The sequence below is a fragment of the Anabas testudineus genome, chromosome 5 (assembly GCF_900324465.2).
Source record: "Anabas testudineus chromosome 5, fAnaTes1.2, whole genome shotgun sequence".
Classification (NCBI taxonomy): domain Eukaryota; kingdom Metazoa; phylum Chordata; class Actinopteri; order Anabantiformes; family Anabantidae; genus Anabas; species Anabas testudineus.
In genome coordinates this window covers 2,143,524-2,167,793 of record NC_046614.1, presented here as the reverse complement: position 1 = coordinate 2,167,793, position 24,270 = coordinate 2,143,524, and the positions used below count along the sequence as shown (strand labels likewise).

The 24,270-nt window shown below is 40.6% G+C and overlaps 1 protein-coding gene across 4 annotated transcripts in view; it reads left to right on the top strand.

Annotated features, from left to right (window-relative positions):
- Positions 1–23,977, top strand: part of setd5 (SET domain containing 5) — a 32,363-nt gene extending 8,386 nt beyond the window's left edge. The window contains exons 2-25 of one of the 4 annotated variants that reach the window (XM_026344559.2): positions 7,822–8,062; positions 9,799–9,901; positions 10,303–10,529; positions 10,779–10,837; positions 11,163–11,350; positions 11,509–11,547; positions 11,651–11,941; positions 12,263–12,411; positions 12,755–12,872; positions 12,967–13,076; positions 13,936–14,185; positions 14,398–14,481; positions 14,621–14,782; positions 14,882–15,259; positions 15,466–15,726; positions 15,897–16,014; positions 16,283–16,512; positions 16,704–16,760; positions 16,972–17,445; positions 17,812–17,904; positions 19,421–19,674; positions 19,812–19,933; positions 20,059–20,147; positions 20,337–23,977. In XM_026344559.2, the coding sequence (XP_026200344.1) occupies positions 7,992–8,062; positions 9,799–9,901; positions 10,303–10,529; positions 10,779–10,837; positions 11,163–11,350; positions 11,509–11,547; positions 11,651–11,941; positions 12,263–12,411; positions 12,755–12,872; positions 12,967–13,076; positions 13,936–14,185; positions 14,398–14,481; positions 14,621–14,782; positions 14,882–15,259; positions 15,466–15,726; positions 15,897–16,014; positions 16,283–16,512; positions 16,704–16,760; positions 16,972–17,445; positions 17,812–17,904; positions 19,421–19,674; positions 19,812–19,933; positions 20,059–20,147; positions 20,337–20,897 (4,488 nt within the window). In that variant the 5' untranslated portion in view covers positions 7,822–7,991 and the 3' untranslated portion in view covers positions 20,898–23,977. Of the gene's footprint in view, positions 1–7,821; positions 8,063–9,798; positions 9,902–10,272; positions 10,530–10,778; positions 10,838–11,162; positions 11,351–11,508; positions 11,548–11,650; positions 11,942–12,262; positions 12,412–12,754; positions 12,873–12,966; positions 13,077–13,935; positions 14,186–14,397; positions 14,482–14,620; positions 14,783–14,881; positions 15,260–15,465; positions 15,727–15,896; positions 16,015–16,282; positions 16,513–16,703; positions 16,761–16,971; positions 17,446–17,811; positions 17,905–19,420; positions 19,675–19,811; positions 19,934–20,058; positions 20,148–20,336 lie in introns of all 4 variants that reach the window. The other 3 variants (XM_026344558.2, XM_026344561.1, XM_026344560.1) reach the window with 3 other exon arrangements.
- Positions 23,978–24,270: the final 293 nt, after the last annotated feature.

The window sequence follows — 24,270 nt, the reverse complement described above, 5'->3', positions numbered from 1 at the left end:
CGGGCTAGTATGGAACGATCGCCGGTTTGTGTTGTGTGTGTGTGTGTGTGTGTGTGTGTGTGTGTGTTTTCTTTGCAATATTGTAAATCTGTTTGGGTGAGTGTGAAATAAGATCTACAATAAGTGCTGCTTTCTCCCTGGCCACATATTCCATTTGTCTTAAAGCCAGGCCCTATTGATTCGCCTCTTCTTCATCTTCAATTTCCTCATGCTAAAGCTGGGAGAGTGCAGCTCGACCTGTGCAGTGCTGGGAAATGGCAGATATATTCATATCCTGCCTTGTACACAGCATGTGTGCGGAGGCTGGTGTAATCTCACTGCACTGGAAGTGTTGTGGAGGTTTGGCAAGGCACAGGTGGACACTGTATGAACATGGACAGGCTGTTCAGAAACAAAATGTGTAGCCTATAACCTTTTTTTTGAAGGTTTTTGTGGAAAAGACATCTTAAATGTACAAATTTGAGCATTGACTGACACCCTTTAACCAAATTAACCCTTTAAAGGGTTAATTTAGGTCAAGGTTCTTTTGCAAGAAATTGTTTAGCACCAATTACAGCGTCAAGTCTTTTTGAGTATGATACTACAAGCTTGGCACACCTATCTTTGAGCAGTTTCTCCCATTGTTCTTTAAAGTACCTCTCAATCTCCATCAGGTTAGATGAGGGGTGCTGCAAAGAAAAACATGATGAAACTGTATGGGTCTTGATTCATATTGTGTATGGGCATGCAAAAAAAAAAAAAAAAAGAACAACGTAAATAATGATAAAATACATCACAAAGTAATATTTTGTTGGGCCGACTTTAGCTTTGATTACGCCGTGCATTTGCCATGGTATCGTTTCGATAAGCTTGTACGGTAGGCACTAAGCATCACTCTGGAAAAGAGTAAATCTAGACTCATCACGTCACATGACAAAAACAGATAAACATATTTTCTACAACCACAGGATGTGTCTTCCAGCATAGTTGTTGCGAAATGAGAAGCTACTCACTGCATCAGAGTTAAATAACTTTTTGCCAGCTGAGAAATAATCATCCATGCAGTAATTATTCAGTGAAAGGCACTTACCTATTTGCTTAGTTTAATCCAGGTGATGACCTTTTATTGGACCGGTATTATGGGAGCTGTATATGGTGCCATTACTTAGCGGTTCCTCAATGTCCACTTGTGGTAAGAAAACATAGGAAGCAGGAAGTCAGCACTATTGACTGACCCAAACCTGTTTTTTTCTGTCTTTGTTTTTGTATATTGTGTGTAATTAGGTTCTGTTGCAATATCAGAACATTACATATGGCCATTGTTATTCTTCCCAGGGTGGAAAATCTTTTAAAAAAACAGTAATTTGACCGTGCAACAGTAAACAGGCTGTCCCACACTTTTAAACATAGTGTGAGCCAATATCAGTATACTATATGCAATTTGTGTGAGTTTAAAGACAAGCACAGCAGATTAAGTTTTGGCGTTGTATGTAAATATTGACCCCACCTAGTACCGATTGACTAGGGGTCTGGAGTCCTCACCCACTCTAGACCTAGAGATAGTCACCACTATGAACCAACAAAACCTACCCTAATTTTTACTTTCAGTAAGAATTTAGTTTCTTTTTCAACATAATTTTCCCCATCATACCAGAACATTAATATTGTAGACACTGGAGAGCAATTTACTCAACAAAAGCCAACAATTAAAACTAGTTTTAACCTAGTAGTAGAACAACTAGAAGCTACAGCTACACAATTTGAAAACACCGTATGTACGTAGAGTACATACGAACAAAAAATATAGCTATAGTTTACTCAAGAACTTAATTTAGATAATAAAGTAGAATTAGTTTGCTTATGATTGGACTGCACATGTGCTTTAAAAAAACCAAGAATGGTTAGAGAGTGATACAAAACATGATAACAGATGGGAAGGGGGGTTCCTTTGCTGTTCATTTTGTGTGCATGTCCCTCCCCTTGGACTTCTCCAAAATGGCCTCTGTTCTAGTGGAAGTGAAAAGACTTTGTTGAGCCTGTTGGTAATTTGAGCCCAGTATTCATGGCTCAAGGAACAAACAAGGAAGGGAGTGGGAGGTGGTGGAGGAGGTAAAGAAAGGCTTTCCTTTTTTGTATGGAATTTACCTCTCCAGTTTACTGTCTGGTTCATTTGGAAGAGGCCCAAATATTGACTCCCTTTTTGAGTTTTGTGGGCCAGCATGTTTTGGAAAAATATCTGTAAGGTATACCGTAGGATACACTGCTTGTTTCTGTATCTAAATATGTTACAAATGATTGTTAACTGTTCCTGCTGCTCTCGTCTCTGTTTAATGAGTCAGTAGATGAGTAATGAGTAAGAGAAAACAACCAAAATCTCAATTCTTATATTATTCTTAGTCATAATCTGAATCTGTCTGTATCTGTACATCTCTGTTCTTATTGAGGTTGTTTCATTTGTAACATTGTGCTTTGCTTACCAAAAGCTAGCTGACATTTGTTGTTGCTACCTACCAGTGTGTATCCTGCTCAATGGGGCTGACATTCTCTGTTTTTCAGTGAGCATGGTTGAACTGACCTTGACATTATTGGAAGTCCCCAGTCTTGCTATGGTTGCCTTGGTGCTGAAGAGCAAAGGCAACAGTTGCTGGAGCCAGGGGACTGCTACAGAAATGTCATGCTTCCAGTTACTGTTATTTCAAATGGCTCTGGACTTGTTGATGTTTGTATATTGGGGTTTTGTGAGAAAGGTTTAGCTTTTATGGGCTTGTATTTGGTGAATTTCATTAGTGTGGTGTTTTTGAGTAAACATATGCATGTATTTGCCCAAGGGATGACCTTGCTGTAAGACAGCTTCTCTCCTCAGCGTGTGAATTAAGCACAGTAGGGCCATTTCTCCTTCTTGCAGCCATGGCCACTGCCTCTAACTCTGTGTCTGTCTGTTCAACTGAGCGAGCTATGCAGGGAGAACAGGGAAGAAAGAGAGCAGAGGAGTGTGGGTCAGTGTTTCAACAGAGTATGGTCACATGACAGGAGGGCTGGGCCTAATGTTAGATGACTCACCCCTTTGGGTGTCTGGGACGAAAGCGTCTCCTGCTGGTTCTTTTTGTTATTGCATCTTGAGCCCTAAAGACCCAGATTGTTTTTCTGTTTCTGTTTTAATATCCTCCCCTTACTCCCTTGCATACTTGAACGCTCTGTGAGGACGGCCAATCGCAACATGTCCATATCAAGTTATCATTTTGGACTCAGACACACGAAAGCCTCCATTGTCACCATGAGTCAGCAAATTTGCTCAAGGCCATTAGACACGTAATAATAGTTTTTCTGTGGAGTGTTGCGGGCATGTGAGCGTGGCATTCCAGCATCGCAACCTCTATTTGTCATTGATGACTACATGATGGGTAATTTTTGTTTTGAATAATACAGCACATGGACATAATTATAAAATAGTCAAGCTTTTAAAACAGTGGGCAACTGTTTCATTTTCTAGTTGTACCTGTCCCGAAGCTGGCCTGTTATTGTTGAAATGGCTTAGTACTGACACTGCTCTGACATTTGCACAACCATTTTTAGTATGTTTCTGCTAACCATTTAAACCATGTTACATGGAAGTGTCATTAAGGAGGTAGGATAAAGTGGCTTATCAATGTAACAGGTAATGCTGAACAAGAGGACAGCGTTTTTCAAGGCAGACATGTTGACATCCCATTGAGGTGTTAACAAGTCTTGGTACCCTTACAGTTTAGAAAAAAACAAAAACATTGCTCTCTGAAATAGGTTTAGAAATTATTCTATATCCCAAATATGTCAAAACAGACACATTGATTTTGATATGTTATTTGAAAAATTTGCAAGTGAAATGGGAATGGGCAAAAATATAAACTGATGCTAACATTTACATTACAATGTGAAAACCATCACTGCATTCAACCCCTGCGTCTCCGGGAGATGGCTTAGATGGGTGTTTCTCGCCGCTCATTCTGTAGATTAACGTCAGGACTCATAGCAGCCACTTCACAGCACTCTTCTCAGCTTATCCATGTGCTTTTCTCTGTGCAATTTTTGATTTTGGTCAAAAACTATATAATCCAGAAAAAAACAACTATTATAATTATTATTATCAGATTTATGATGTGCATGCGCAATTTCACTCCTCTTCCAAAGCACGGTCTCTCCCAGCCTATACTGTCTGTGAAACAAGTCACCAATCAGCGTGAGTCGAGATGGCGGAAAGAGAGCAGCCACAGAAATGTTCAACAGAACACAGTGGTCAACAGAAGAAGTAGAAGCAATTCCGTTGGGAACATTTTGGATTCGAAGAAGCAGACGTGGATCAAAAACATGTTATGTGCAAGATTTGCTACGCGGTTGTGTTGGCACTGCTTAGTAACACCACAAATCTTTTTAACAATTTAAAATTTAAACACAGACCGATATATGACCAACTTTTTTAGTTATGACTAACTAAAAAAGAAATAGAACAACAAACAACCCACACAACGTCCTCTGCTACACAGTCATATAAATGTTCAGTGCAACTCCTTATCCATACAGCTTGGAAAAATGCAGATGCCATTGCACACTTTTTAGCCAAAGGCATGTGCCCCATTAGCACGGCTGAGAATGAAGAATTCAAAATATTATAAATACTCTGGACAAGCGTTATACTTGCCATCTCGACATTATTCCACAAAGTTGCACTGCCTGCTTTATATGAAAAATGCAGTACCAGAGTGCTTTGCTAGCACAACAGACCTATCATCTAGCTGCACAGTGGAGCCATACCTTTGCTTAACAATACACTTTACTGAAGCCGATATATTTTCAATTTGAATACGAAATGAATCCAAACTGCGTTTATACCTGAAGACCATGCTTGGAACAAAACATGGACTCAAGGAAGCTATGGCTGCATGGCATTTAAATGGAAGATAGTAGACTACAATGACAAATACAGCGACCCAGCAACACAAGAGTTACTTGACATGGCCTCTGCCCTCGACCCAAGGTTCAAGCTTAAATATGTCAGTGAAGACAACCGAGGATCTATTAAAGATAGACTGACAGCAGAGATGAAGAGTGTGATGACTGCCATGGTAATAAGAATAATAAAAATAAATGAAAAATGAATGAAAATAACTATAATTATTATCATTTATTATTAAGTGGATTCATGTGTTGACAAAATAATTTAAACTTTTAATGCCACAACCTCAATTCTTATTTGTCTTATATGCTCCCTCCCTGGAGAATGTCTCTCTTGAGTCAGTAGCAATGTCTGCTGATGTTACAAAATGCAAGCAGCTGCTGCTGCAAAGAAAAAGAAGAAGGGCCTGGGCAGCTTTTTTAAGGTCACCACAGACAAAGCTGCAGGACCTCCTCTGCAAAAGGACCAGACCATAGCTCTTGAGCTGCAGACAGAGACAATAGATGTTGAGGAAGATCTGGCAAAAAACCTTTTAAGGTTTAGATATGTAACCCTATATCATTTTGGCCATGTTGGCTTGCAACATTTTTACAAAGTCTGAAGTTGAAGTTATTTTCTGTTACCATTCTAATCTGTTAATTTCTAATTTCTATCTATTTACTTTCTTGTTACTGACTAGAATTTAGACCTATTTTGGTCTCATTTATTTATAATTTCATCTGATATTTGAATTTTATTTATAACCTGTTTTCAAGAGATTGTGGAAATACACTACACTGTTGATCTTATTTGTATTTTTTGTATGCTATTTATAGATTTGATTGTATTTATTTGTTTTAAGGAGAATTTATTGTTTGTTCATTAAATGCAACATATTTCCAAAGTCAATGAGTAATCTTAAAAATAATCGTGATTATGATTTTCAGGCGTATGTTGTGGGTAATTATCCTGTTGGAGGATGAGTTGCGACTGACACAGAAGGCTCTAGAATGCTTTCACAATCTTGTGGTTATGTTGTGCCCTGCAAAAGCGCAGCAAAGAAACGGAAAACAAGGAAAATTATGTCAACTTATGCAGGTTGTTGTCTGGTATCATCCTCTGTCATACTGAAGTCAGTTATCAGCTACTGGTGATGGTTACTGCAATGCAAAGGGATGTTATCTAGGAAGGCTCTGCGATAGCCGATGCCATACGTGCACATGCACCTTCCTGGTGGATTACTTTGTGAACAGACAGACACTTCATAAACATGCAGAGCTGCACAGAGGACATGCGTACATTGCTTGTTATTCACATGCAATAAAAGTACCTCTTAGTGGAAACAGTAGGAGAACTTTCTTTGTGCAGTCTCAGTTCCTGAGACACCTTTGTGTCGCTGAAGTCCTCAGTTCATTCCTTTATGCACTGTGTTTTGTATACTTACATATTATATATTTATCATCATATATTATATGTTTAACTAGTCATGGGTAAAAGCCCTTCGATGAGCCACCCACTGCCTCTGTAAATACGGTGAACTTACTACCTCCTATGTAGTATGCCAAAATGTACCTACCTAAAAAAACTGGAATATGGTTGACAAGGTCTGTTGTGGGTCATCAAGTTCATGCTGTGAAAATTTTTTTTGTCACTTCTAGGGCTAAACAAGGTTCAGCCTGTTTCAGATTTTATCTGAAAAAGGCTCAGGTCTTACTTTTCAGTTTTACTCTATGGCAACCAGGAGTGAATGCAGGTGTGCAATGATAAGACCCTTTTGTCAACACTTTCACTCAGGATGAATGGAGCATTGTTTCAGTGGGGTGTAATGTTACACTTTTTGCCACATCTGTAGCAGGAAAATCACCAGTATAACCGATACTATTACTTTGCGCTGCATTCCATGTTGCAATGACAGTACTTGGGAAATTTTTTATCTTTTACCTTCTTGAAATATTGAATCATGGTGGATTTGACTATATTTTGTTTGACACTTTTTGTTGACACTGCTCAATAGAAAGAATCTTTAATGTGAAATTAAAAATCAATCTGTAAAAAACTATTGCTAATACTATATACCTATTACATTTTTCTTATGGGTAAAATTTTCACTCTCACTAAATGCAGTATGTTACATGAAAATGCAGATGCTGCATATTACATAACAGAATCAGCTATTAGGAACATGGATCCAATGTATATCAGGTGTACAGTCACCAGTAGTGACCAGTAAGAAGCTGCGTTTTTTTTTTTTTATATCATACCCAAGTGACAAACTGAGTAATGCATTTGTTATAGATTATGTTATAAATATCTCTGTGTGAATGTGATCAATTTCCAACACAAATCTTCTTTGTCTTTGGAAGACAGGAAAGGTAACCTTACCAGCTTTTTATTCAAATGACCTGTTTCACATGATTCCATCAGCACAGGATGTCTCTGTATTTTGGTCTATGTTTATCATAGATCATGTAGATTGGTCACCATTAGAAAACAATGAACTTATTATTATTCTCTCTACTCCAGGGTTGGCTGGCCTTCTCTGTGTCCCATTTGAATCATTTGGTGTGTGTTTTTTACTTACCATGAAGCCATTCAAGCCATTCATTCATATCTTGCAGTAATTCAACTATCAGTCATAAGCATATCATATTTAAGGCTTTTGCGATTTAATGAACTTCAAAACTTGTCCCAATAAGTGTTTTGTAACTACCAGTGTTGTTTTTTATTCAACCTTTTATGCATTGATACTAGTTTTAAGCATTGTTTATTTGTGTGTTTTATGTTGTATCATCCTGGCTAAAACCTGTAATAGCAGGTTTTAGTTGGGTAAAAAAAAGAGGCTGCTAATATCGGTGGATTTTACCAGGTTAAATTAAAGCACTGTATGTCCATGCTGTGTTCATGTGGTAACCTGATATTTTTTCCTCTCTCCTTAGGTCCCCCATGACTGTGAGCCGTGGGCTACGGCTCAGCGGCGCCCCACCTCTGGAGTGGTCTGTTGCTGTAGTTGGGACCCTGTGATTCCTTTCCTTCTCCCCCTGTCCCACCCTGCCCACTCCCTCCCCCCCCTCCCCCCCTTCCCCCTTGCGTCGCTGTGCTGGACGTCATGAGCATAGTAATCACGCTGGGAGTCACTACACCTGAAACGTCTTACTCAGATATGGCTGCTGGATCAGAGTAAGCACCACTAATAATTTACAGTTGTTTTGAGGAGTTCTCAAAGAATCCCATTTAATACTATAATTGCATTAAACACAACAACTCATGTTGAAACAGAGTTGTCCACCAAAAACAAACCAGACACAAGTAGATCACTAATGAGGAAAATGCAATGTGCAAAGCTGTAGTCAGGCTGGTGTCACAGGCACTGTGTGAAATGTTCTAACACTGTTTGCAATTCACCCTGATTGATTCTAACCTCTTATAGAAAAGTAGTTGCTGCTACATGCTGCATATTTTTGTTCAGTTTCCAGTTTTCAGTAAACGCACAACCTTTACTGCAATGAAGAATCTTTAACTGGTTAGATGAATGAAGCTCACTATTTTAATAATAAAAAAAACAATAATAAAAATAATAATAATAATAATAATAGTAATGTTTTCTCCTACCACCAAATGTAATCTGGGGTTTACCATAACATTTATAAAGGTGGAAGGTTTGCTAGTTGCTTATAGTGGTTATTTTGACTTTCCTCCATTATTATTAGTAGCCATTATACAGCAGCAGGTTTAATACTGTCTCCAAAGTGAGAAAGATACTGTATTTATTTACACTTGTCACTACAGCAGTAACTTCATTTATTATTTATAGCAATACATTATCCACAACACAGAGACAGGGTCAGTCAGGATATAATAGTAAATGACATTCTGTACTTCTCTAAACATCTACACTGTCCTCTTTCTTATTGTTGTCTATTTCTGAAAGCCATGGATGCAGTCATTTACTTTATATTTCCTCCTTGCTTGCAAAGAACCAGTAACTGTAGAACATGTTGCTGCTTCTCTCTCCTTTTGTAGTTATTGTAGCTTTTCTTGTTTTTGTTCCTCTTGGGGTATCCTTTGTGATAATTCAGTTTTATGTTTAATTCTGCTATTCTGACTCTCAGTATGCTTGAGTCAAAGCTTGAACACCAGTACCTTCCAGAACAACTTTACATTAACTGTATTTTGTTTTTTCAGTTTTATGTTATTTAATGCAGCTAAAAATATTGTAACTTAACATTTTGAAAACTAGGTGCAGTATGTAACTTGCCTGTGTAACTATAATACTATAGCCTGTGTTTTTTATAATGCTACTATAGATTGCATTTGTCTTGGAGTTGGCAATTCTTCTGTTTAATTCTGTATCGTCCAGCCCCAGCCTTGTGCAAGGAAGGTAGACTTGTATCATATGCCTACATCAGGCCATAACTGTGTTTAGTAGTAACTGCTTAAGTAAGAACACTTGCCACCTCTGTGTCAGTAAGCCTGCTTATGTGACTGAAGTCGTCCAGCCTTCCAAGCTCCACACTTTCCAGCCCCTTTAGTTTATTACATATTAGTCAGGAGGATTGATTCTAACACAAGGAAAAATCCACTCTCTGCCGAGATAGACATCCCAGGATTTGTCATTTTAAGCCTTTTGAGATTTAAGTTTGCTTTAGGCTTGGAGGACAAAGAGGAGGAAGGCCAGTCTATTCACTGTGTGACCAGACTTCAGCTAAGGGGCAAAAGGAGTTGCATAACATAATGGCTGCCTGCATGTCATTTCCTAAATTGTGTTCTCTCAGGCTAGAGAACAACTTAAGGGTCCTGGTGCCATCTAGTGGCTGACTCATGTCTTTGAATAGAAACGTTGATGACGCATGTCTTGTTTTATACACATCATTTTTATTTTTATTCCTTAAATATTTTTTTTCTTTTTCTTCCAGCCCTGAGTCAGTTGAAGCAAGCCCTGCTGTGAATGAGAAAAACTACAACAACCACAGCTGTGGTAGCGCACAGAGTCATGGGTATCGAGGACTACCTTATGCTGTGAGTTCATGCTGCTTCTTTTAGTCATCAGTTGCATGTCTTGTATTGAATGTGAATAAAAAAAGAATAGCTTTTTATTAATCAATGTTGGCTACAAGCTAAAATAATAACTGAATTTAATCTATCCAATCTTTTTTTCTAATCTTTCCTTGTTCTGTTAAAATAGTAAAGAATAAGAGTAAAGATTGGTGGTACCTCTAGCTCGATTAAATTCATGAATGTCTGTCCTGCTGTTAGACTTCTGTAACCACAGACTACTTCCATTATTAACAGCTGTACTGTTTCACATACCTGTTTTTTTTTTTTGCCCTCATTTTCATTCGTCTCCATTTTCCGTTTCCCTTTTTTGCCTGAACACCCGTTGTTTGAAGATGCAACAGTCTTCCGTTGTGTGTTGTCAGGATCACAACTATGGTGCGCCCCCTCCCCCAACCCCACCCGCCTCCCCGCCCTCCCACACCATCATTCCTCGCTTGGACCTCAACGGCGTGGTACGCGGCTCCCGCTATCACGAAAATGACGACACAGCCGACAGCGATACCTCCTCAGAGGAGGAAGGGGCTGTGGCCAGCTGGTGTCGCTGCAGCCTGACACCAGACGGCCTGCTCATTAAATGTGACACCTGCAGGTGAGAGAATAAAGACCTGTCCAGTGTGAATACATGAGCATGAGCACCTTGTCGCTGTCTCAACTTTACTGCAAGTTATTCATAAGTTGCATTTCCAAAAAAGGTGATACTGGTAACAGCTAACTGGTTCATGTGCAAAAAAAATTGTCAACATGTAAGAAATGTTGTCATGGTGGTTAGATGTTTAAAACCCATTAACTGATTTTGCTCTTGTTTGCTTTAAATGCCAACTTGTCATTTATGGTCCAGGAGACGCGACAGGAGGAAAGGTGCAGAAAGCCAACACAGGAAAACCGAAAATGTCTCGGGTACATGTGTTTTCATGTCTTTGTTCATTGTATATAAGTAGAAAACACGTTTCTAACTTCTTTGGCAGGTTTCCACCAACTAAACCTTTTATTCCTATGTAAGGAATGTCCAACCATAGGAGTGTATGTAGTTCAATGTGCAAGCAATCTTTATGAACAAAACCTTATTTAGCATCAAATATCTTACATCTAGACTGAAAATAAGAAGGAAACACCTTTGTAACTGCTTTGGGAAACCTTTTATTCCTATGTAAACGCGCTATTTTGGCACTTGTGTACAGGTGGATGTTCATGATGTCTGAGTGTGTCTGTGTTTTCTTGTTAGCTGGAGAGAGCAGCGCCACAGAGAGTGGCGATGAAGAGGTGTCACCGTCCACCATCTCCTACACTGCCACTCAGCATACACCCACCAGCATCAAACTCACTGTCAACCGGGTCAAAAGAAGCAAATCCAAAAAGAGAAAGAAGAGCACAGAGAAAGCCCGTGGATCACCTAAAGGCAAGAAAGTCAAGGTATGCAAACAGTTGGAAGCAGAGAATATTAGTCGAGTGAAGTCAGTTGATAGATTTCAAGGACCAGTGTGTAGACTTTCCATTTAGAGAATACTACTTAGAGTAGTTGCTGATTAATATGTCAGAGTTTTTATGTAGGTTAATGTTTCTTCTTGCAGGCTTTCAGAGAGGGTTCTAGGAAGTCTATGAGAATGAAGGTAATATTAAAGTTCTTCTCTCATTAATGTAAAGTTATGTATCACTGTTACCACAGTGCTTTCAGCCTCATGTTGATAATCTATCCTGAAAATCTGCTCCTAGAACTCAACAACAGAGGCCAGTGTGCTGGATGAGAACACAGCAGAAGGATGGGAGAGCAAGATCCGCCAGTGGACAGACCAGTACGAGGAGGCTCTGGCCAACCAGTATAGTGCTGACATCCAGACGTTACTGCAGCTTCACCGTGCCACTTGCACCACAGTGTCCAAGACAGAGAGCTGTACCACGACGCCTCCATCCAGCACACACATCCATGCCTCGGTCGACACCATGGACACCATCAACCGCACAGAGTTAGCCTGTAACAACACAGTTCTGGCCTCACAGATGCAGGTCAGCCTGACTCCTCATCCCAAGCTTGTTACTTGTTTCGGAGAAGTATTCAGACCTCCACTTCCACCAAGGAACAGTACTTTCTGCCTACACGAAACAGCAACCCAAGAGATACACTACAGCTCAGTGTTCCCACAATGATGGAATGAAATATTGCAGTGTTTGCTGTTTATTACATTTACCCAGGCTTCTTAAAAAAAATTAAGCCTATTATAATACATTATATAAAAAATCAGAGTGTACCTGTTTTCTTTGTTACAGATCATTACAATAGATTTTACATGTTCTTTTAGTTGTAAATTTGTCCTGTGCCATTTGTAGCTCCAGTTGGGACGGGTAACACGGGTTCAGAAACACAGGAAGATCCTAAGAGCAGCCAAGAACCTGGAACCAGATACCCTCATCATTGAATATCGTGGAAAAGTCATGCTCAAACAACAATTTGAAGTCAATGGGCACTTTTTCAAAAAGTAAGTAGTTGCAGAGTGTGAATCAAAAGTATAGACTTTTAGGCTTGTCAAAAATCTGTGTATCCTTCATGCTTTTTATAAATCAGGAAAAAAAAGAGTCTCTAAAACTAAAATGAAAATAAGATGACAAAAACTGAATAAAATAATTTCTATTTATTATTATTATTATTATTATTATTATTATTATTATTATTATTATTATTATTATTATTATTATTATTATTTAATTTCTATTCTGGTTTTTAATTTTAAAAAAGCAAAGTATGTATGGATTGCTAAATTTTCATCTGTGTTAACTGTAAACCAGTTCCTCTTTTTGATACCATTGTCTTTGTTTTTCCAGACCCTATCCCTTTGTGTTGTTTTACTCAAAATTTAATGATGTAGAAATGTGTGTTGACGCACGGACCTTTGGAAATGATGCCCGCTTCATTAGGAGGTCCTGTACACCCAACTCTGAGGTCAGACGTGAAACTCTTCTAAAACCTATAAAAACTACTGGAGAAGTAACTAAGATTTAACTAAGGTTAGTTTTCCATCTGTTCCCTTTCCCAGGTCCGACATATGATTGCTGATGGCATGATCCATCTGTGTATCTACGCTGTCAGCCAAATCACAAAGGATACTGAGGTCACCATTGGATTTGACTATGAGTTCAGCAGCTGGTCAGTACTGATCTAACCCCATCTGTCTGTCCAGCCAATAAAAAGCATCCTTTTATATAAAACAATACAATTGCAAGCCTCCCTTCCAATCATACTGATATGTAGTAGATTTAGCTTGTGTTAAGAAATATCTATCCTAAAAACATCTGTCATTCTTTAGGGTTATTTGTTGCAAACCTAGCAGGATTTTTTTTTTTTGTTTTTTGTTACAACAAATAAACAAGAAACCGTTGATCATTTCTGTAAAAAAATATTTAGGCATTAATGTTGTTGATGCTGAAATATTTTATCAGTTTTTGGGTGCCATCTAGTGGACCAAGTCATTGACAAATTGCACTTACTGACTCAAAAAGACATTTCATCACTAATGATTACTAATTTGATCAGTTATCATCAGAACTTTCGGTTCAATTTAATGGCGTTGTATTTTCAGGCCCATTTGATTTCTATACAGACTTAGTTCAGGGAAGATTATTCTGCTTTAGGATCATATCTGGCACAACAGGCCTTCTATACCTGCTGCTTATCATGTGTTACCACCAAACTAATGAGCGAACAAGGCAAATGGTGGATGATTTACGGCTAACAGTTGTGTAAGAGAATATTCTCAGAAAACTGCCTTCTTTCATTGTTATTCAAGTAAAAGTATGTCATGTGAATGTTTCAAGTGATTTTCTCTTTACAGGAAAAAGTAAAATTATTTCAGTTTTCATAGTAGGTTAAGATGTTTGATCCTTACAGGTGTAAGGCATAAATTCATTTTCTGTTGGTTTAAAACTTTTGTTGGTTTGATGCTGTTCCATCATGCATCAATACCTTCTCCGGTTTAATCTCCTCCTCTCTCATAACAAACTACCAGCAATTACAAAGTGGACTGTGCCTGCCATAAGGGCAACCAGAACTGCCCGGTGCAGAAACACAACCTGAACCCTAAGGATGCTTTACTGAGTCCACCCTCGTTACTGGCTCCCTCTCCTCTGGTTGGTGCTGAGACCCGTCAGAGAAAAGCCCGGAGGAGAGAACTCGAAGGCTGCTTGGCCAGTGATAACAACCAGACCCTTGACCAGCACCAGGAAGCCAAAGACCTGCAGGAAACGAGTGATGCAGAGGTGTGTGTGTATGTGTGTGTCACTATCTAAAGACCAAGGGTAAATAATAGACTTACATTAAACCATATCAAAGATTGACATAACAAAGTGACACAAAAGAATTCTGAAAACTGGGAATGCCATTTTTAAGAAATGGTTCTAATAATCAATATAGATTGTACTTACGGCTGGGTAATGTTTTTCTCATGTGCTGCCTGTGCATGTGCAATTAGGAGAGACTGCTGGATGAGATAAAGGGAGAAGAGGGAGAAGATGGAGAGGCGGATGAAAACGGGGTTGCAGTCTCCAATAAAAAAGTAGGCTATTCCTTGATCTTGATATTGATAGATTCTGTGTGATGGATTCCAGTTCCACCAATACACAACAAAGACAAAATGTTTGAAGTAGTTCTTCAATTGTTTAACTCAACTTTTTTGACACTACTTATTCATGCAGGCATTTAACAACCTGGAAAAGAGGCGGAGGAGAGCAGGAGCAACTGAGGCAAAGGAGGACAGTGTGGAAACTGAGGATGGAGCAGGAAACCCCACAGGAAACACCCCACTACCCCACAACACCGGAGTGGGGGTCAGCACCCGCCGTACAACCTATGTCATGGTTAGTGAGAGAGAGCAAGTAGATAGAGAAGTTTTTATATCTATCTGGGAACAATTTCTTTTTGGTGTTTCAACTATGTAACTTAATCTTATCTCCCAGGAAATGCCATGTGTTGAGGAGAAGATGTCGACACCCAGCCTGCCTGCCCCAGTTGCTCCACCTAAACCTGCACGACCTACCAAGCCCCGACCCAAAAGTCGGATCTCTCGCCACCGGTCAAGCTCATCACAGCGGGCCCGGCGGCAGCGCCAAGCCCTTGCCCAGCAGGCTGCAGCAGCTGCCGCAGCTGCCGCAGCTGCAGCAGCACCATTATCAGCTGAGCAGGGGGCTGCTCTGGATGAGGAGGGATCTCATGGCCAGCATGGTGCTGAACATGGCCATGCAGATAGCAGTCTGGGGGGTCATCTTGTAGATGGGGATGGCCAGGGTCTGAACTGCATTAGCAGAGGAAACTTGCGCTATCCCAAGACCAAGAAGGTTAGAGGACATTAGACTTGGTAGAAGTTATTTGTATTTTGATTGGAGAATTTATTTATATATATAGATATATAGATATATAGATATATAGATATAGATATATAGATATAGATATATAGATATAGATATAGATATATAGATATATAGATATATGTATATATAAGTGCAAGGTTAGTCATTCTTTTTATTTATTGTTTTGGTCCTAGTACCTGGTGACAGAGTGGTTGAATGACAAGATCCCTGGAGGGGAGAAGATCCACCAAGAGGTGCTTATAGAGCGCCCGTTGCGGATAACCACTGATCCCACAGTGCTTGCCACCACTCTTAACATGCTGCCAGGCCTCTCCCACTCATCGCTTATCTGTACCACACCCAGGCACTACGTCCGCTTTGGCTCCCCTTTTAATCCTGAAAGACGCAGGCCACGCCCACTTCAAATGGACGGCACTTACGGCAGCTTCAAAAAGGCAAGTGCTGCAGCAAGAAATAACAGAAAGATAAAGAATATAAATAATAAAATATATGTGAATGTGTTAATTCTTAGTTGATTTGCTTAAATAATGTTTAAATGAGCTTATCCAATGTTGAAAAATGTGAGGTTTATTTCTAACCAGTTGTTAATGTTGTGTTGATGCAGAGGTGGATAAAGCAGGTGGAGGATGAGAGCTGTTCAGCAAGCGTGGAGGACAGCACTGAATCCACCTCCTCCCAGCAGAGTACCAGTAGCAGATCCACCCCCAATCCACTATCCAGTGGTACGTACATACCTAGCACCATCAGCATGATTCAATTACAGCAGTGCTTACTGCTCCATCCTCCAAAAGAAGATGGTCAATTCAGATAGAATGGTTTAGAAATGTGCTAATTGGTTAAAAATGTGTGGGTGTGTGTGTGTATATAAATATATATCTATATGTATATATTTTTAGACTCTTGAGGAAAAAATAAAACTTTTGTTGTCACTCTAAGTCATTATCATCCGTTTTCTCACATTGAAATGAAATTTTTTCTCCAATATGACAGAGGTCAATGCACCGTTTAAAAAGCGCCGTTCCAAATATATGGCAGAGACAACACCAGCACCTTTGGACCCCCTGCTTCGCCCGCTGTCACCCATCTCACCTCCACTCCCAGAGGACTCCCTCCACCCGCTGCTCAACACCCCCTGTGGCTCTTTGCTGCCTAATGGCCTGGCCTACTCGCCCATGCCCTCACTGCCTGCCAGCCGCTGCAACACACCACTGCAATTTGAGGTAAGTGTACCACCACATGCACATACTGCAGTCATCAGCACTGACATAGTCATGTGTTTACATCAGCAATGCCCACCTCCAAAAACATTCATTAATTCTGGTAAACTGCTCCGTGGTTGTTTAACCAAGTCCGATGAGATGGAATCAGATTTCAATTTGAATTTCTTTTTTTCTTTTTTTGAACTGTCTAGAACATATCGTCCCCTGAGGCGTCTCCTGTTCATCGGCCGGAGTCCATCTCTCCAGAGGTACATTCCTATACCTCTACTGTTAACTCCTAACTGCAAAAAAGTACTTGTACTTAGTCGATGAAGACTCTGTCATTCAGGTTATTTGGAAGTCCAGTTGCCATGACTCAACTTCTAGATAGTACTAGTTCTGTTGACTCGTTACTCAAACTTGCCTAATCAAGTTACTCTTTTTTCTCTTTCCATTTCTCTGTTCTTTCTCCTTGTCCAGCCATGTCTTCAGACAGACTTTGACATCCCCCGGCCTCAGTTCCCAGACCTGTCACTCCCCTCCAGCTCGGAGAGCCCTGTGGCTATCACCTCAGATGACTTTTCCCTTCTTGGAGGTCCTTCAGGTCAGGACTCCCAGGCTCTATCATCTGTGGGGAACAATACCCATAACCCAGTGCCCTGTCCTTCCTCAGACCTAAACCCCCAAAACAGGGAGCAGGCTTTCAGGACAGAGTTCAACCTCATATACACCTGCTCACCTCTCAATGCAAACCTGGGGAACCCTGTGACCACTGACCGCCACCTCTCCCAGTCAGAAGGAGGCTTCTCCCCTGCAGAGTCCTTCCACAGTTCTATAAGTGTCCAGGGACTGATGGGAGACTCCATGTCGCCCTACGCCGAACCTCATTATGGCGGCGGCTACCCAGACAATGGCACACCTCCTCACACCAGCAACCCACCACAAAAGAAGAAGGCAAGTTCTTCTTAATGATGAGAAATATTGTTTCCATTAAATATTTTTTTAGTGTCTTTGTTTCTCTCAAACTCAAATAAGTTTGAGTGTGATATCTGCAAATTTAAAAGCCAAACACCACGATGTGCTTTTCACCTTGCTCTGTGTCCGCCTGTTGACTTGTCTTAAATATATCAATTGGTTCCTTGTGTCGAGTGGACAAATCCAAAAACGAGCATAACCATTTTATGTGTATATCTAAAATGAATGCTGTAGCTTTGACCTTCCTTCACCTTCCCTTCCTCCTCTCCCTCAGTCTCCTTTTTCCCCCTCACTTCTCCTTGACACTTTTTGCCAAGTCTCTCTTCCACTTTTCTTCCAAGGCAGAGGGCCAACCAGCATACCATTAGTCTGCTGACAGGAAAGCCAGATTACCAGGCTATAGCTGTAAGAAGTGAATACAAGCCAGTACAAAATATGGTGAATATTTTCCCTACAACTACATCTTTAGAAGTGTGCATGCAAATATTGTTTTCTTTGCATCTACGTACAACAACCGCCCCATGCTCCAACAGCTCCGCCCCTCCCCCTCTTCCAAACCAACATCAAATTCTGACTATAGTTTTGAGCAGTAGTTTTGGTTTATTATGCCATTCCAGTCAAATTCATTAAAGTGTGAAAAGGTTCATCCATTGCCTTCAACACAAAAGGCTGATGGTTCATTAATTGATGGTGTCAAGATGAAGCCTGTGTGTCTTTGCTCCATCTTATCCATGTGTTTTGCTCCATCTCATCAATGGCTCTTTCCAAAGTGTAATCAATGGTCCATCCACCTTCACCTGTCTACCAAGGCAAACAGCTTGTTTACAGCATAAAATATCACAAGGATCCATGGGTAAATTAAGGCTGCAACAAACTGATAGTTCTTTTCTTTAATACATGCATACATACATTTGTAATGAGTACATCACGATGCTGGTCCAGAACCCAAGGCCACGCAAAATAAGTTCTCCCACAGCTACTTAATAGAGTTTATTTAGTAAAAAAAGTTCTAAAATGAAGACTAAAACTGTGACACGCATGTCCACTGTGTTGTGTTGCAGTTCCATCTTTCGGTACTGCAGCCTGAACCTCCTCCTCCACCCAACCTGCTGCCAGCCTGTTGGCACCATCCCTAATCTACTTCCTACACAGTTTGATGTATTTTTGATAAGACCTTACATTTAATTTTGGCAGTCTAAATTTATCTTAAATGTGTCCACTTGGATGTTTGATGCTTGGTAGTATTTCCAGACTCTGGCTGACTCTTGTCCAAACATCTTCTGTTGTCTCCTGTGTACATAATCTTAACACTATTCCAAAGATTCAGTCAAGAGCCATTAGTATCAGTATCAGACCGCGTGGTTATCATCCTATTCCCCTGCCTCCTTCATGTACCCTCCTCTGTTCCCACAAGCCTCTTTTGTGTTATGATGACATTAATCTAGGATAATTGCTTTCATTCTCATTGTTAAGAGTGAAGGTCTGTATATGTGTGTTCGCCTGAACGATCTGTGGATGTTGATGTTAGTGTTTGTAATGTTTCGGCGTGGTCATGTTATGGTGCATTTGAAGTTGCCTGCTCGTTCGTCGAAGCACTACACACTGTATGGTACTAACAGTGCATTGAGAACACAGTGATCTACAATATGCTGTACTTGAGCCCTTCTTATGACTGGACTAATGGAATGGAAGGAGAAACAAATGCATTCAGTGTATTTTACATGTCAAAGATAGTTTCCATAGTGATGGAAGGTGTTTTCCTTTTTGTCTATTTGAATGGTGGTAAATACTGTTTCTCGGTGAGTCCTCTCTGGTGTGGTGCATGCAGTCTGCCCATCACTCAGTTACGTTGGTATGATGTGATTGAGCAGCACAGCATTAGTGTGAATGTCATGAAGTTGCACATGTGACTGCAGTCGTTGTTGTGACACCTGTCCTCACTCTGCTTCCTCAGGTGTCTTTGCTGGAATATCGCAAGAGAAAGCAAGGGAGTGGTCGCGACTCGGAGCCTGTTGGCAGCAGCACCCCCACCCGGCCTGGCTCCCACTACATCCAGGACTCCAGTCACTCGCATGCCCCAGTTTCCCCACACTGTTCCTTCTCTTTCACAGCGCATACCCCCTCAATACCACAGATAGAGGAGGTCAGTCCTCCAGACCCCCAGGGCCCATCGGTGCCATCAAGACGCCAAGACAGCAACAACCAGTGGTGAGAAGGCTGGAGAGATGATTACATCTAACAGTTTTTGTACCGTTTGAGAGCTCTCAAGTGCTTTTTTGCAAGCTGTCTTATATTGTTGAGGATTACTATTCGGCGGATAACCTTTGGATTTGTATTTTTCTAAGGATGGTCCCCACTACTGTAGAACGTCTGCGGGAAGGCCAGGGGGTTTTGGAGCGCGTGCTCAGAAGCATCAAGATGGAGCGGACTTACAAGAGGAGCGATGGCTCCACAGAGAAGGATTCTGGTACAAAGACATTAAAAGTGTCAGAGATCCTTGCAGAGACAAAGATCAAAGAATCACTAGAACTTTACCTGAGCTTTTTGCAAGAAACATGTGCTGGACTTGATCCTATCCAATTCTCTTTTCAGATGCCGATCGATATGAGATGCAAGCAGCGTCTGTGACTTCTCCCATGAAGAGCCCACACAGATACAGTCCCTCTGTGTACTCATACCAGGTAGCCTAGACATTGTTTATAAAAACTGTTGCTCATTTGCCATCCTGGGCAAAGTGCATGAACACTTGAATTTCAAAACCATGGGAAACCGTCACATCAATATTCTCTTTTCCATATGACATGAGTGCAGACTTAAAATGGTGTCAGTGTTACACAGTAGTGAGTGTGTTTTTATGTGTGTGTTTTTAGTCAGCAGAAAGCCACCGGCAGACTGACAGCCCTTCCTTTCGCCAGCAAACCTCCAACTCTCCATTCCGAGGATCCTACAGTCCAGGCCAGAACTTCTACCCACGCCTCTCATCCTCTCACCTGGTGCTGTCCCAGGACCATTCTTCATCCTCCTACCCCAATCACACCCCCACCTCGTCCTCAGACTCCATGCCGTCGGCAGGGTCTGCACACCAGCACAGCAGCAGCCCTAATGTGGACAGAGGCCATGCCTACAGCAGCAGCCAATTAAAAGCAAGTCTTTTAAACAGCAGTGGCCTGGCAGTCACTCCTACCCCAGGAGCTAGGGCCCTTGGGCAGGAAAAGACAGACTTGGGGGCTCAGGCCTCCAGAGGGAGTCAGCAGCAGGTGTCTTGCAGCCTTAAGTCGGGCAGCCCTGGCCAGGCGTCGCTGCAGGCCAGCTCCATGCTGCTATCTGCCTCTGGATCAACACACTACCCACAGCGAGGGACAAGCCTCAATCAGTTCCAGCACTCCTCCCTCCAGGGACCTGGAGTAAGGACACAGTCAGGAAGCTTTTAGGACTTTGTTCAAGTGTGTGTGTGTGTGTGTGTGTGTGTGTGTGTGTGTGTGTGTGTGTGTGTGTGAATGTGTGTGAATGTGTGTTTGTTTGTGTGTCTGTGTGAGTGAGCATCTGTGCATGTGAGTGTGTATGAAGCTGCGTTACCTCCTCAACCCCTAAAGCTGTGGTGAAATGGGCCTCGAGCAGTTTGGGGAGAGGAAATATACAGACCTAAGAGGAGCAAGGACTTTTTCGTGGATTTCTTTTTTGCTTTATTTTCTCTTTTCTTTCTTTTTTAGAAAAAAAATTACCACATTCTATACAAAGCTAATCACTGACTTTGGACATCACTATAAAATCAGTGGAAAGGCGATCACATGTAACTTGAAATTGTTCCCCAGTATTTCCTCACATGCCGGATGTGCAAACAGGCTTTATGACATCAGAAAGGAAAAACTTTCACACAAGTGTATCTACAGAGTTCTAAAAAGCCGTACCTGTCGTCATGGTACCTAGGATTGGATGCATATGTAACAGAAATTTAAGTTGTTTTTATTTCCCTTTTTTATTATTTTATTTGTCCACATTACTTCTTGGATTTGGCAAGTTGGCCGAGTCTGCGCTACCATAGACAAGTGTTTGATTTGGATGGAGGGGAGCGGGTTGGGGATGGGGTGCAGTTAGTCATCCGTTCTAAAGATGCATTGGAGAAGCAGGGAGGTAGGGGGGCGCTCCCTGGATAGAATCATTCCGTATGATTGCCAGCTTTCGTATTCTCTCACAAAACCCCAAAACAGCCCTTTTTCTTTGTTTTGTTTTTTTCTCCCCAAGGTTCTCTGTCTCTTCCAACGTTCACTTGTTTTGGGGTTCTCTTCTGTTCTCCCTCATCCCCAGTGAACTGTTTTGATTTCACTTCAGGACTACTTCACTGTAGACTTCTCATATTGTACTTGAGACGTAAGGGTCTTGTGATCATGGTGCTGCATTTTAATGTTTTTTTGTTTTTTGTCCCCCCCAATAAATTTGAAATCCAGTTATGTTCCCATCTTCCCATTCATCTTGTCATTACATCTATTTATGTCTGGGTTCTTTTTCCATTCATACGGATCTTGTATTACATGGATGGAATGCAGGAACATAATACAGTGGCAAAAACAAGTGTGTTGGAATTTTGTGGTTTTTCTGCATTAATTTGTCGTAAAATGTGATCTGATCTTCATTTAAGTCAAGAGTATTAACAAATATACACTAAAATACACACATCTTCTGTCTTTATTGAGAACAACCATAAAAACCTCATAGTGCTACTGGAAAAAGTAGTAACTGATGCAGTAAAACGGGCCCCAATCATGATGTTTCCTCCACCACTCTTTACGATTTCATGATGATATGCTGTGACCTTTTTATGCCAAATTTATTGCTGTTGTTTCTTTCCAAATAGTTCAATCTTATTCATCACTCCACAAAACATTTGACCAATACTGCTGTGGAGTGTCAATGTGCTCTTTCGCAATCTGCGGGCATGCAGCAATGTTCTTTTTAGCAAGTAGTGGCTCATGATCTCATGAAACCAGATGTTAGCCAGTTCCAATGATGCCTTCAAATCTTTGGCTGTCACGAGGGGTTGTTCCTTTACCTCATTGATGAGTGTTTGTTGTGCTCTTGGGGTCATTTTGACTGACCACCCACTTCTTTTGTAGTGTAGCCACAGTGACACCCAAAGTGTCTCCATTTGTAGATTGTTTGTCTAACTGTAGACTGGAGAATTTCTAAAGTCTTTGACATCACTTTCCAGCTTTATGTAAATCAGCAATTTTTGCTGATAAATCCTCTGAAAGCTCCTTTTGGTGAGGCAGGGCGCACATAAGCACATTCTTTTTGTGCAGTCAGAGTAGCTCTAGTCCACCCCTTTAAACTAATTTTCTTGCAGGTATGCTAGCATCTGACTTCAGTTAGCTTTTTTGAGGTCATTATTCCAACGGTTCATATATTTTTTCCACTAGCACTATAAGGTTTTTATGGTTGTTCTCAATAAAGACATGAAATATCAGAATTAGTTTTATTATTTTAGGCACATCATATTTGTTAATACTAAAACATAGATGAAGATCAGATCATGTTTTATGACAAATTGATGTAGAGAACCATCAAATTGCCACTGTGAGTGGCTAATAATTCACATTTTTCCCGTTCAGTTTGGTTTTCTGACCAATCCTTGCATTCCATTTGTCACCAAGCAAAGCCAGGGAAGGGGTCTCTGAGGGAGTATTGGGATTGTTAATAAATCCTATTTTAAAAAAAAAAAAAGCAAATTAAAAAAAGCTGCTATGTTCTCTCGTGAGAGCTTCTTCCCTCTCACAGAACACTGTATTTTGACTTAACTTTGACTCTGATCTTTAAACTGACTTGTAAGAAAGAGACGGTTCTCCTGCCCACCGCAGCAGGACCTCATACCGACATTAAGCTGACAGCTGGGTGGCAGCGGGAGTCGCTCTCTCCTTCCTCAGTTGTTTTTGGGTTTTTTGTTTCCCCAGGGAATGGATGTGGGAAGACTACCACAGTTGTTCAGAAGACCTCAAGTGACTGATGGGCCCTGTTATGTGACTTGACCCCACCTGCCACTACACCAACCACCCCCTTTCTCCTGAAGTCCATCAATACACAGAAGGGTACTCATGTTGCATCAGTGACAGATAAAAAAAAAATTAACCTGCACCTTAAAACGGAAGAGGGATGACCTAAAAGACACAATAGGACAATGTGTGATTCTGTTTACCTATATAGAAAGAAATGTGATATAGACTTATGGAGAAAATATAGTACACTGAATTTATCGCATGATGTTTGTTTTTAGGGTCTGAGTGTCTGACTTTGTCACATGGTTGGAAGCTTATCATTGGGTCTTTTCCTGGGTTCCTCCAAAAACAAAGGATACTGCGTTCTTTTTGATTTGTAAAGATCATTCTGTTTGTTTTGTTTTATTTTTACACAGAAAATAGTAGTAAACTATGTCAATTGTTCCCCTCCAAAAGATTTAAGAAGCAACAGATGTAATGCATTTTGATAATAAAATAATCATGATGGTAATGTATTTTGAAAACTACCATTGTAATGTGTCATTTGAGGGAGTCGTGTCTCTTAAACATTTCTGCAAACCAACAGTATTTTACTGAAAGTACTTCATCACTTTTTTGTGATGTCATTATCATACAGCATACACAGCAATTAAGGACGTTCAATAGTCTCCCAGTATTATCCTATACACTGCCAGTAAAATGAATAGTTCCTCTCAAGACCATAATGTGGCCTTGTTTTCACGGTACAGTTTGTTTTGGCGCTAAATTGAACAATATTTTAATACTGTAGTGCTTCTTTCTTTTGCTTTCTAAAAAA